This window comes from Pollicipes pollicipes, unplaced genomic scaffold (genome assembly GCF_011947565.3).
Source record: "Pollicipes pollicipes isolate AB1234 unplaced genomic scaffold, Ppol_2.1 Scaffold_6052;HRSCAF=7182_pilon_pilon_pilon, whole genome shotgun sequence".
Classification (NCBI taxonomy): Eukaryota; Metazoa; Arthropoda; class Thecostraca; order Pollicipedomorpha; family Pollicipedidae; genus Pollicipes; species Pollicipes pollicipes.
In genome coordinates this window covers 24,498,309-24,509,876 of record NW_023596805.1, presented here as the reverse complement: position 1 = coordinate 24,509,876, position 11,568 = coordinate 24,498,309, and the positions used below count along the sequence as shown (strand labels likewise).

Genomic DNA, 11,568 nt, shown 5'->3' with positions numbered 1-11,568 from the left:
CCGGCGGCGCCCTCCACCACGGCCGACTCGCTGCGGACCGACCCGCTGTCGCTGACGGTGCCGCTGACAGCGCCGGCGCCGGCGCCGCGGCCGGCCGCCCGCCAGAGCCGGGCCGGTCATGCCGAGTCGGCGCGCTCCCAGGTCAGACTCCGTCGCTGCTGTTCCGTTGTGCCGTCTGTGCTGTGGTTGGTGCGGGGTTCGGCGCTTTGCCGGTTGTGTTTTGCGAGGTTGCTTGGTTATCGTTGTGCTCGGCTTTCCGGCATGTGTTCAGTTCAGCCCGTCAGCCCATTTTCTGGCCCGTTTTTGTTGTTGCTGTTGTCTTCGTTACGGCTTTACAACGCACTCGGATACCGGGGCTAGGTGGCGTCGCCTGGCTCTCATACTGGCAGGAATGGCGGGCACCGCGGGGAATCGAACCCCGTACCTCAAACGCGCAGCCTGACCGCTGCACTTTTGGTACCCCTTTCCGTTTTATTTCGCGCGAGGGTTTTGTTATGACGCATGTTGTAGCGCTGTAGCGTCGCGGTCGGTCACTAATACTGTGCGCTGTTCTGATTTCTGTTCTGTTTTCTGCTCTACATTTTTCTCTGCTCTGCTCTGTGTCTCTTTCCTGTCCTGCTCTGTGTAGACTATGGTGTCCATCGACTGGTCTGCGCCGGTCCCCAGTATCGGGAGATGAGCCGCCAACAAGCGGTGCTGCCCACTCAGCGCTGTTTGGTACCAGAGATGCTCTTGCCAGGGATGTGCACCGTGCACGCTACAGTGTGTGCCTCCACTCATGGGTGGTCAGTTACGCTGGCGACTAGACCCCCCCCCCCCCCGCGGGTGACTGGGATTCTGTGCCATTGTGATCAGATGCCACCTTCGCTTGGCGCAGTATGTGGTGTATTGAGTTAGGATGGTGTGGTTGGCTTAATGAATCAGCCATTGGCCGTCTCTGGCTGGTATGACAGAAGAGCCAGGTTGGTCCGAGCTGAATGACATGGCTAAATGGACTTGGTTATGCACTTGGTTTAAAACATGTAATTAATTTCATTCATGGTTTAAATTGTAATTCACGTGAGCCGGTCAGCTCATTACCAAGCGACCTGCGGGCATTGTGGGCGTTACATGACTTGGCCTACGAGAATCCGAGTGCTACCGATCTGTCCTTCGCTGCTATTACCAAACCTGACAAGAGCAATTATGTTTGACCTTATCCAGTCTGATGCCCTGCCCTGCCCTGCCCTGCCCTGCCCTGACCAGCCGTGTCCGGCAGATGGGTTCGTCGAAGGCTCCGTCGGCGCACGTGGCCCGGCCCGTCAGCCGGGTGGACGGCGTGCCACAGATCCGGCCCCGCAAGCCCTGCAACTGCACCAAGAGCCAGTGCCTCAAGCTGTGAGTGGCGCGTCTGTTCGGGGGCGGCAGAGGTCGTCTGTCCGGGGTGGCAGAGGGCGTCTGTTCGGGGCGACAGAGGACGTCTGTCCGGGGCGGCAGAGGGCGTCTGTCCGGGGCGGCAGAGGGCGTCTGTCCCGGGCGGCAGAGGGCGTCTGTCCGGGGCGGCAGAGGGCGTCTGTCCCGGGCGGCAGAGGGCGTCTGTCCGGGCGGCAGAGGGCGTCTGTCCGGGGCGGCGAGGGGCGTCTGTCCGGGGCGGCAGAGGGCGTCTGTCCCGGGCGGCAGAGGGCGTCTGTCCGGGGCGGCAGAGGGCGTCTGTCCCGGGCGGCAGAGGACGTCTGTCCCGGGCGGCAGAGGGCGTCTGTCCGGGGCGGCAGAGGGCGTCTGTCCGGGGCGGCAGAAGGCGTCTGTCCGGGGCGGCAGAGGGCGTCTGTCCCGGGCGGTAGAGGGCGTCTGTCCCGGGCGGCAGAGGGCGTCTGTCCGGGGCGACAGAGGGCGTCTGTCCGGGGCGGCAGAGTGCGTCTGTCCCGGGCGGCAGAGGGCGTCTGTCCCGGGCGGCAGAGGGCGTCTGTCCGGGGCGACAGAGGGCGTCTGTCCGGGGCGGCAGAGGGCGTCTGTCCGGGGCGGCAGAGGGCGTCTGTCCCGGGCGGTAGAGGGCGTCTGTCCCGGGCGGCAGAGGGCGTCTGTCCGGGGCGGCAGAGGGCGTCTGTCCGGGGCGGCAGAGGGCGTCTGTCCGGGCGGTAGAGGGCGTCTGTCCGGGGCGGCAGAGGGCGTCTGTCCGGGCGGCAGAGGGCGTCTGTCCGGGGGCAGAGGGGTCTGTCCGGGGCGGCAGAGGGCGTCTGTCCCGGCGGTAGAGGGCGTCTGTCCCGGGCGGCGGCAGAGGGCGTCTGTCCGGGGCGGCAGAGGGCGTCTGTCCGGGGCGGCAGAGGGCGTCTGTCCGGGCGGCAGGGGCGTCTGTCCCGGGCGGCAGAGGGCGTCTGTCCCGGGCGGCGAGAGGGCGTCTGTCCGGGGCGACAGAGGGCGTCTGTCCGGGGCGGCAGAGGGCGTCTGTCCGGGGCGGCAGAGGGCGTCTGTCCGGGGAGGAGGGCGTCTGTCCCGGGCGGCAGAGGGCGTCTGTCCGGGGGGCAGAGGGCGTCTGTCCGGGGCGGCAGAGGGCGTCTGTCCCGGCGGCGGTAGAGGGCGTCTGTCCCGGGCGGCAGAGGGCGCTGTCGGGCGGCAGAGGGCGTCTGTCCGGGGCGGCAGAGGGCGTCTGTCCCGGGCGGTAGAGGGCGTCTGTCCCGGGCGGCAGAGGGCGTCTGTCCGGGGCGGCAGAGGGCGTCTGTCCGGGGCGGCAGAGGGCGTCTGTCCCGGGCGGCAGAGGGCGTCTGTCCGGGGCGGCAGAGGGCGTCTGTCCGGGGCGGCAGAGGACGTCTGTTCGGGGCGGCAGAGGACGTCTGTCCGGGGCGGCAGAGGGCGTCTGTTCGGGGCGGTAGAGGGCGTCTGTTCGGGGCGGTAGAGGGCGTCTGTCCGGGGCGGCAGAGGGCGTCTGTCAGGGGCGCAGAGGGCGTCGTCGGGCTGCAGAGGGGCGTCTGTCCGGGGCGGCAGGAGGGCCGTCTGTTCCGGGTGCGGCACAGCGGGCCGTCTGTACGGGGCGGCAGAGGGGCTGTCGGGGCGCAGAGGACGTCTGTCCGGGGCGGCAGAGGGCGTCTGTCCGGGGCGGTAGAGGGCGTCTGTCCCGGGGCGGCAGAGGGCGTCTGTCCCGGGCGGCAGAGGACGTCTGTCCGGGGCGGCAGAGGGCGTCTGTTCGGGGCGGTAGAGGACGTCTGTCCGGGGCAGCGGAGGGCGCCCGGGCATGTGATGCGGCACTGGGACGCCTGACGCCTTGTGGTTGTCTATCTAAATGGGGGGTGTCGGGGTCTCCGTTGTGAAACACCCGCGCGGCCGAGTTTCGGACAGGGCTGTGTGTTGTTTTTGTCGGTGTCTGGTAGAGACGCCGGCGGCTGGGGCGGACCGGATCCCTGCGAAGGGAGGTCCTCTGGCCGGTGCAGGGTGTCCCTCTGAAGTGAAGTACTCTGTCCGGTGATGGTGTCCCTCGGAAGGGAGACCCCTGTCCGGCGGAGGTGTCCGTCGAAAGGGAGGTCCTCTATCTGGTGAGGATATCACTCGGAAGGGAGGTCCTCCGTCTGTTGAGGGTGTCCCTCGGAAGGGACACCCACTGTCCGGTGAGGGTGTCCCTCGGAAGGGATGCCCTCTGTCCGGCGTGCGGGGTCTGATTGCGACGGGCACAGGAAGAGGTGTTACAGGGACGGCTGGTTACACTGGACGATGTTTGTATGGACCTGACTGACAATAAGTGCACGAGACCTTACAATTACTTGTGCAGTTATTGTAAGGTTATTTCGTTGTATAATTCATGAGGACGTATGAAGGAACATATAACTGCCTGTTAGACATGAAATAGATAGTTATATGAGAAGATAGGTAGATAGCTAAAAGATCGATCAGCGAGACGTAGCTACGAGGTGGCACCGTTTGTATTGGCTCCTTGCGGTGAGGAATGTCTCGTGGTTGTCTGATTGGGCGCACCTCTGCAGGCATCCGCGTATTGTGCCCTTGCACGTGGTTTGGTCCGACCCGTTCTCTCGGCGCTCCTGCGTATCTACGCTCCTGTGGTCGCTTTCTGAGAACGTTTTTTAACTCGTGCATTTATGTATTAATGTGGCCCACGTAACTTAATGTGTGGGGATGACTTACCGGGCAAATACCAGCTAAAGGCACTGGCGCCGCCACCAGCTGCTAAAACTGTAGCCAGAAAAGTCCCCTGTGACTGGAATCGAACCCGGTCCCCTCGGTCCAGCCCACCGCCGTGGGCACTGACATCGGCCGCCCGGCAGCTACTGCGACTGCTTCGCGTCCGGCGAGTTCTGCAACAACTGCAACTGCACCAACTGCTACAACTCGCTGGATCACGAGGAGGAGCGGCAGCGGGCCATCCGCTCCTGCCTCGACCGCAACCCGTACGCGTTCAAACCCAAAATCGGCAAGTCGGACAACGAGACGAGGAAGCACCAGAAGGGCTGCAACTGCAAGAAGAGCGGCTGCCTGAAGAACTTACTGCGAGTGTTACGAGGTGGGTGGCGCTGCTGGGGTGTGAGCGATGATGTCTCAGAGAGACATCCCGCCCGCCAGGACGCATCAGACACTCCGTTTCTGCTGGCGGAGTGTTGGTTGGCTATGTTGAGGATCGACAGGGAATAGCTGAGCCTTCGTGTAGATGGGTTTGGTTGTGATGAGAACTGTCCTGGCTGAGGGCATGGATGGTGAAGGGATTAATGAATGAATGTATTTAGAACCACTGCAGAGCGTAAGATGGTGCAAGGATAAAATGAAAACCTGACTTGGGGCACGTGCCGAGTATGTGGGGGATCCCAGTATTCCGGTGTGTGCAGTGCCGTTTCGCCCGCGCTCTTCATTCGGTAAGCCCAGGCTGTCCGCCCTCCTCTCGTAACCCGTAACACTGCCGCTGGATCAGTAATAAGTACCGTAATCTCACTTCGGTACGTGCGACACTGGAGCTGGTCCGCTGTCTCCCGTGCTCCCGACATCCCGTGTGTGCCTCACGCCATGGGCGGCGCGCTGCTGCTGTGCTGACCCCATCTCGCCCTCGGCGTTCCAGGCGAAGATCTTCTGCTCGTCGCAGTGCAAGTGCATGGGCTGCAAGAACCACGAGTCGGCCGGCAGCCGTCCCTCGCGCAGCGGAACCGGTGAGGACTCGGACGATGGGATCAGGGACGGTCCAGCGGCCCGACAGCCGGGGTCAGGGACGGTCCAGCGACCCGAAATCGCGTGTCAGGGACGGTCCAGCGGCCCGACAGCGGGGTCAGAGGCGGTCCAGCGGCCCGACAGCCGGGGTCAGGGACGGTCCAGCGGCCTGACAGCGGGGTCAGAGACGGTCCAACGGCCCGACAGCGGGGTCAGAGGCGGTCCAGCGGCCCGACAGCCGGGGTCAGGGACGGTCCAGCGGTCCGAAATCGCTTGTCAGGGACGGTCCAGCAGCTGTACAGCCGGGGCCAGGGACGGCCCAGCAGCTCGAGAAGAGAGCTGTGGGAACCGTTCGCGCGTCGGAAAATGACCACAAAGGCTTTTCGTACTCGTCAATGTTGTACTGTGTTCGCACAAATAAATCAGTCGTCTCTTGCCCTGAGGTGAGAGTGTTTTGGCATCTGGTGAGTGAGGTGAGTGAGGTGAGAGTGTTCTGGTGTTGTAAACAGCGGATTTCCTGAAGGCGGTACTGGTTCTGCGCCGCGCACTACCAATGACTGACACCTCAGTCAGTGTTCAGTAAACGTGCATACATGCTGGTGAGCTGCCGGGATTCGAGCTGTGCTGTGTTTGGGGCCTAGTCTGGTTTAGGTGGTATGCTGTGCTGGAGCCCAGTCTGATTCAGGTGGTATGCTGTGCTGGTGCCGTCTGATTCAGGTGGTAGGCTGTGCTGGTGCCCAATCTGATTCAGGTGGTATGCTGTGCTCACCTTTGTGTTTGTGGCCACCGAGGTTACCTGGTATATAAGCGACACCAAGACGGGGCTTTGATGCGGCCGCTAGCGCAAATGAGCCCAATCTCACTCCCTCCCTCCAGCTGGGGCTGGTTGGCAAGGGTTCCTCGCATCGCCGTCTGCGCCTGTGCGCCGAACAATCACCTTTGTGACCTCTCTGTCCGCTGCTCCCCCCCCCCCCCCATATGGTGAACTTTGACGACGTCGATGTGCTCCTTCCCTGCCTCCGTTCGCCGACATGGCTTCTTTCCCGCTGTGTGGGCGGAGTCCCCTGCGTGCGTGATGTCACTGTACGCTGTGGAAATTTCATCACCAGTGGTGCTGCTGCCCTGCCTGCAGTTTGCCCTCCTGTTTTTTGATGTTCGCTGGCTTCAACGCGTTCTTCCTTCACAGCCCTCTCCCTTGAAGCACGGCCTACCCTCTTTGTGGGCCCCTTTCCGCCGCCCTGGTCCCGTTCTTTTCAAGGGTGTTCCCCCCCCTCCCTCCCCCACTTGCACACTTCAAGGGTTTTGGTTGCGCAGTGGCTGTACTGAGCGTCTGTGGAACCAGAGGTATAAGGTTCAGTTCCCTGTGGTGGCCGCGCCTTATGCCGGAGTGGGAAGCAGGCGACATCATATAGCCTCAGTTGCAGCGTGTGTCGTAGAGCCCTAATGACAACAGCGGGCGTCCCCCCCCCCCGGTTTAGAAGGCGTCCTGACGCTGCCGCGACCCCCCGTCCCACTAACCCGGCCCCCTGCCCTAGGCGTGGCCGGCCCTCTGGAGGACAGCCTGACGCTGGTGGCCGGCGAGACGGGCTCCGGCCGCGGCCCCGTCCCACTAACCCGGCCCCCTGCCCCAGGCATGGCCGGCCCTCTGGAGGACAGCCTGACGCTGGCGACCGGCGAAACGGGCCCCGGCCACGGCCCCGTCCCACTAACCCGACCCCTGCCCCAGGTGTGGCTGGTCCTCTGGAGGACAGCCTGACGCTGGCGGCCGGCGAAACGGGCCCCGGCCGCGGCCCTGTCCCACTAACCCGGCTCCCTGCCCCAGGCATGGCCGGCCCTCTGGAGGACAGCCTGACGCTGGCGACCGGCGAGACGGGCCCAGGCCGCGGCCCCGTCCCACTAATCCGGCCCCCTGCCCCCTGCCCTAGGCGTGGCCGGCCCTCTGGAGGACAGCCTGACGCTGGCGACCGGCGAGACGGGCCCCGGCCGCGGCCGGCGCGCAGGCGCGCTCAAGGTGGCCACCGTTCCCGTGGCGGACCGGGCGCCGTTGGTGCGCGTCACGCAGGACGTCATCGACGCCACGCTCATGTGCCTGATGACGGAGGCGGCCGAGGGCGGCTCGGCGCCAGACGCCGAGCGGCGTGTGCTGAATGAGTTCGGCCGCTGCATATCAGAGATTATCGACTACGGCGCCAGGAAAGGTGAGTGTGGCGGCGGTGGGGAGGGGTGCGTGTGGTGACGGCGTGTGGCGGCGGTGGGGAGGAGTGCGTGTGGTGACGGCGTGTGGCGGCGGTGGGGAGGGGTGCGTGTGGCGACGGCGTGTGGCGGTGGTGGGAGGGGTGCGTGTGGTGAAGGTGCGCGGGGGCGGGGGAGGGGGCGGTGTAAACGGATGGGATGAGAGGATGCTGCGGAAAGGGCGAGGGATGGCCGCGGCTATGATTGTTGGCTTTTAGAGTTCTTGCTTGTTTCGCCTTCAAAGTGCGGCGATGCTGACTGCCTCATCGCGTGCACGCGATAAATATCGATAACTGAGCCAGTCAAAAGGCAGGAATTGAATGAATCAACAATCAACCGGGTGAGCATTCATATACGCACTTCCTGCAAGCCAATTGTGAGTAGACATGCACACAGTAGTAAGGCGGCATGGAAGTTACATGGAGCATGGAAGTTAAGGGTACTGCTGTCTGCTGGTCAGTGCCGACCAGGGGGCGTCATGGTAACCACGGTAGCTGCTGATGAGGCCGGCAAGCGGTTGTGATATGGAACAGGCTGATGAGTTATGACAACGATGTTCTGGACATTCTTGAAGGGATCAGTTCCGCTGAAGCAAATACTATTCTGGAGTTAACGACGAAGGACTTTGCAGTATCTCGCGACGTATTGGTTGTCTTTGTTTTGTTGATAGCGTGCTGCTTCCCATTGGCTGTCTTTATATTTGTTAATATTTTGTTATTTCCCATTGTTCGTCTTGCTTTTTGTTACGAGTGTTCTTTACCGCTGTGAACGTTGCGCATAGCGTTGGTCTTAAGGCGGGTATGGTAGGCGGGTACTGCGTACTGGTTTTTCAGCTTTTGCTGCTTTGGGTCCATAACGTTACGCTGGTGGATGAGGTGAGCGAGTGATAACGTTTCAGCCAGTTCGAGATTTGATTAGAAAGTTCAAAATGGTCTTGCCAATTATTGTTTTCTGGAGGAAAAATCAACAAGCCAGCCAGCTTTTTGAGATTGCTCATCTTTTATTAGAAAAAAGCAATCACCGGAAAGTTACTGATAATTGTTTACGTAACAGTAGTATCAGCAATGCCGTCGACGTCCCGACAAAGCACTAAGAAGCGTTTGAGATTTAGTAGTGTTAAACAGTTGCTGTTTTACCGTTGAGTTGCTGCTCGTTCTTGATATGTTAAAAGATACATGTGTTGAGCGCGGTCCATCCGAGGAGCCGCATGAGCATTAAGTAACAACACTTGTCTCGAGGTAACCTGAAAGAAAGCTTGCGTTCCCACCGGCTCCGCGAGCTGACCAACGGTCCAAGATAAGATCGTTTTGGTAGGTGCGATCCAGAATAGGCTTGTGAAAGGTGAAGTTTAAGTTAGAAGCATCTCCTTTTGCTGCCGAAGTAGACCGGTGCAACGCCGGCTGGAAGGCGAACTGGACTTCTTTCCGTCACAGTTCCAAGAGAGGTGTTGCCCTGCAGCAGATAGTGCAGCTTCTGAATCTGGACCCATGAATTGTGGTGGGGACCATGTGATCATTTTATATAGAATGAACGTGCTTTCAAATCGTAATATATATATATATATATATATATATATATATATATATATATATATATATATAGCATGAACGTGCTTCTAAAACCTCCTCCCATGTGTCCGGTAGTGCAGCGTTTCACGAGCCTTGCGATCCGCCATCCTGAATTTTTTCTCATCCATGTTATGTTCCTGCAAGGTGCTGCCCTGACGGAAGGAGCAGGACCCTGCACCTGCGCCTCGCCGCCTGTCCTCCCGCACCTTCCTCCTGCGTCTGTCGCGATGCTGAAGACTGGCGAGGCTCAGTGCCGAGGACTGCGGCGTATCCTCATCTGGTCCTCCGTCCTCCATCGCAGCTAGTGTGATGAGCTCCACTGGCTGGCCGCCGCCTCCGCCCGTGCCCCGCCCATGTTTTGCTGCCCCTTCAGAGCATCTAGGTATGGTTGGCGCGCTGTGAGTCGCCCCCCCCCCCCCCCCCGGCGTGTTGCCACTCCGGAGGGCGCTGGACAGACCCTGTGGCTGGCTTTGCTTACTGAACAGAGCCGTTCTATTTTGATATCCCCGGTCGCTTTGCTGTCAACATTTTGTAATGTAAATATAGTTATCCTAGTTAGTAGTTTTCGTACTTAAGTAAATAGCGGCCGCAATATAAAGTAGCTAAATATAGTGTTAAATTGTTGTATTATATTAAATGAAGTTATCAATTGTTGTAATATGTTTACCGAGAGAATATTGGAAAGGCGGAAGTACGATAGTGATACGATTGTCAATTCGTATTACAAACAACGAGTATCAAAAGAACCTGGACCACTACTACTGTAATTGCCAGCATTTCGACGATCTGACTCGCCTCGAGCTCACGCTGAGCTGAGGCGCAGTCCGCCTGCTGGCCTTCCCTGCAGCCCGTGGTCGCTTATTTGACCCGGCCGGCCAGGAGCTGTCTCACACAGATCCAGGCTGGTGGGATGCCGCCGCCTGCGCCGACGGGAGCCCACCTCGTGCGCGGCGCAGCGGGCCGGCGCGCGTGCTGCGCGTGTCCCGCGGCTGACGGGCGCCCCGGCGTCCCCGCAGGTGACGGTCTGGGCGGTCTGGTCTGATGGTGGGCGCCGGGTCAGCTGACCGGTGACACGGCCCGCGGTCGGCGGTGGCGCCCCCGCCTCCGCCCTCATCCCTGGCGGCGCCAGGCGACTCCAGCCAGGCGGCCCCGGCGGGTCCGCCAGTGCGCCAGGAAGTGGCCGCCGCCTCGACTGATGCTGTGCGCAGCGAGCTCGGAGCTACACTGCTACGGAGCGGGTACGCGGCTGCACTGCGATGGAGCGGGTACGCCGTCACGCTGCCACGGAGCGGGTACGCAGCCACGCTGCCACGGAGCGGGTACGCAGCCACGCTGCTACTACAAAGGTGTTCTGCTGCTGACGGCCGCGGCGAGGCAGGGAGCGGCTCGGACCCGTCGGCGGACGAGGCGGCGCAGGGTGTGCGCAGCTCGTGGCGACATCTGCTGGTGGAGCGGCGCTGGGAACGTCACCCCCAGCCCGGCTCGACGCCATCTGGCGATGGAGGGACGCGGCGAGCGACAGGAGCTCGGGCGGCCGGACAGCGGCTGCGGATGCAGCCGTGCGCGCCCCGGCCGGCGTCGGTCGGGCGACACTCGCAGTCATCCTCTGCGCCGCCGCCCCCGGTCGGGCGACACCTGCAGTCATCCACCGCGCCGCCGCCCCACTGAGCGGCGGCGCGCCTCACCAGGAACCGGCGCCACCTGTACGTCCGCCGACCTGGCTGGCGTGTGGCCGAAGCACACTCGAGCTGATGTACCGAGGGGCGTCCGAGGCTGGCCCCACGGCGCTGCAAAGCAGGCGGAGTTGGGACGTGCCGCCGGTTGTTGCCGTTTGTTTATAACGGCGGTCGGCGCACGGCGTGGGTTTTGTAATGTTTTTGCGTGTACAAATGGGTATTATCGACGTGGGTTGATATCTTCACAGTGTTGCGGTTGGCGGGCCCCGGTAGCCTCCCGTGATAATTTTATTAAAATGTCGAAGTTTTAACGGAAACGTGCGTTAAATGCTGCTCGGTACGATGTTACTTGAGTTCTATTGCATGCATTTAATTTGTGTTTTATAACGTGTCCAGCCTGACTCCAAAAGAGGGAAATACAACCGGGCTTGTGCCGGTTCCACACAGACTGGAACTCGAGTCTGCTGTGCGATTTTAAAAAGCGTTCTCTGTGTGGTGTCACCTGATTTTGTGGTGGCTTTTATAGTTTGTTTTCTCGCCGCAAACATAAACTGAATCAATAAACCATTTCCATTGCCGACTTTGATCGTTGTGGTCCTGAGGGTTGAGACATGTACACGTGCATCACTGTCGTACCAGCCGCCAAACAGCTGTGAAGATCGTCTGGCACAGTTGTACAGCGTCGAAACTTCTTGCTGCTAAATGCTATTGAGATAATGATTCGTATCGTATAGAGCTACTGGGACGTGTTATTTCTCGGATTAGCTTTTTAAGTCCCCCGATGTCTCGAACTGCCAGATCCCGTAACATGCAGGAGTCAGCAGGTTAGGATGTGCCGATTAGCGCTGCACTGTAGCCACCTACGCTAGCTTGCGTCTGTTGTGCGTGAATGCACATTGTCTGTACCAGCACGCATCATCAGCAGATGCACCTAGCCTACATACTTACAAATTGGCGCCCCGAGCGGTAACCCAACT

General features: G+C 61.0%; 1 protein-coding gene across 1 annotated transcript; it reads left to right on the top strand.

Moving 5' to 3' along the window:
- The first annotated feature begins 85 nt into the window (after positions 1–85).
- Positions 86–11,171, top strand: LOC119104257 (protein lin-54 homolog). The gene is given in 7 exon segments (XM_037227953.1): positions 86–141; positions 1,259–1,377; positions 4,248–4,464; positions 4,466–4,483; positions 5,030–5,117; positions 7,041–7,313; positions 9,932–11,171. Coding segments are annotated over 6 exon segments (741 nt in total). The 5' UTR covers positions 86–141; the 3' UTR covers positions 9,958–11,171.
- The last annotated feature ends 397 nt before the right edge of the window (positions 11,172–11,568 follow it).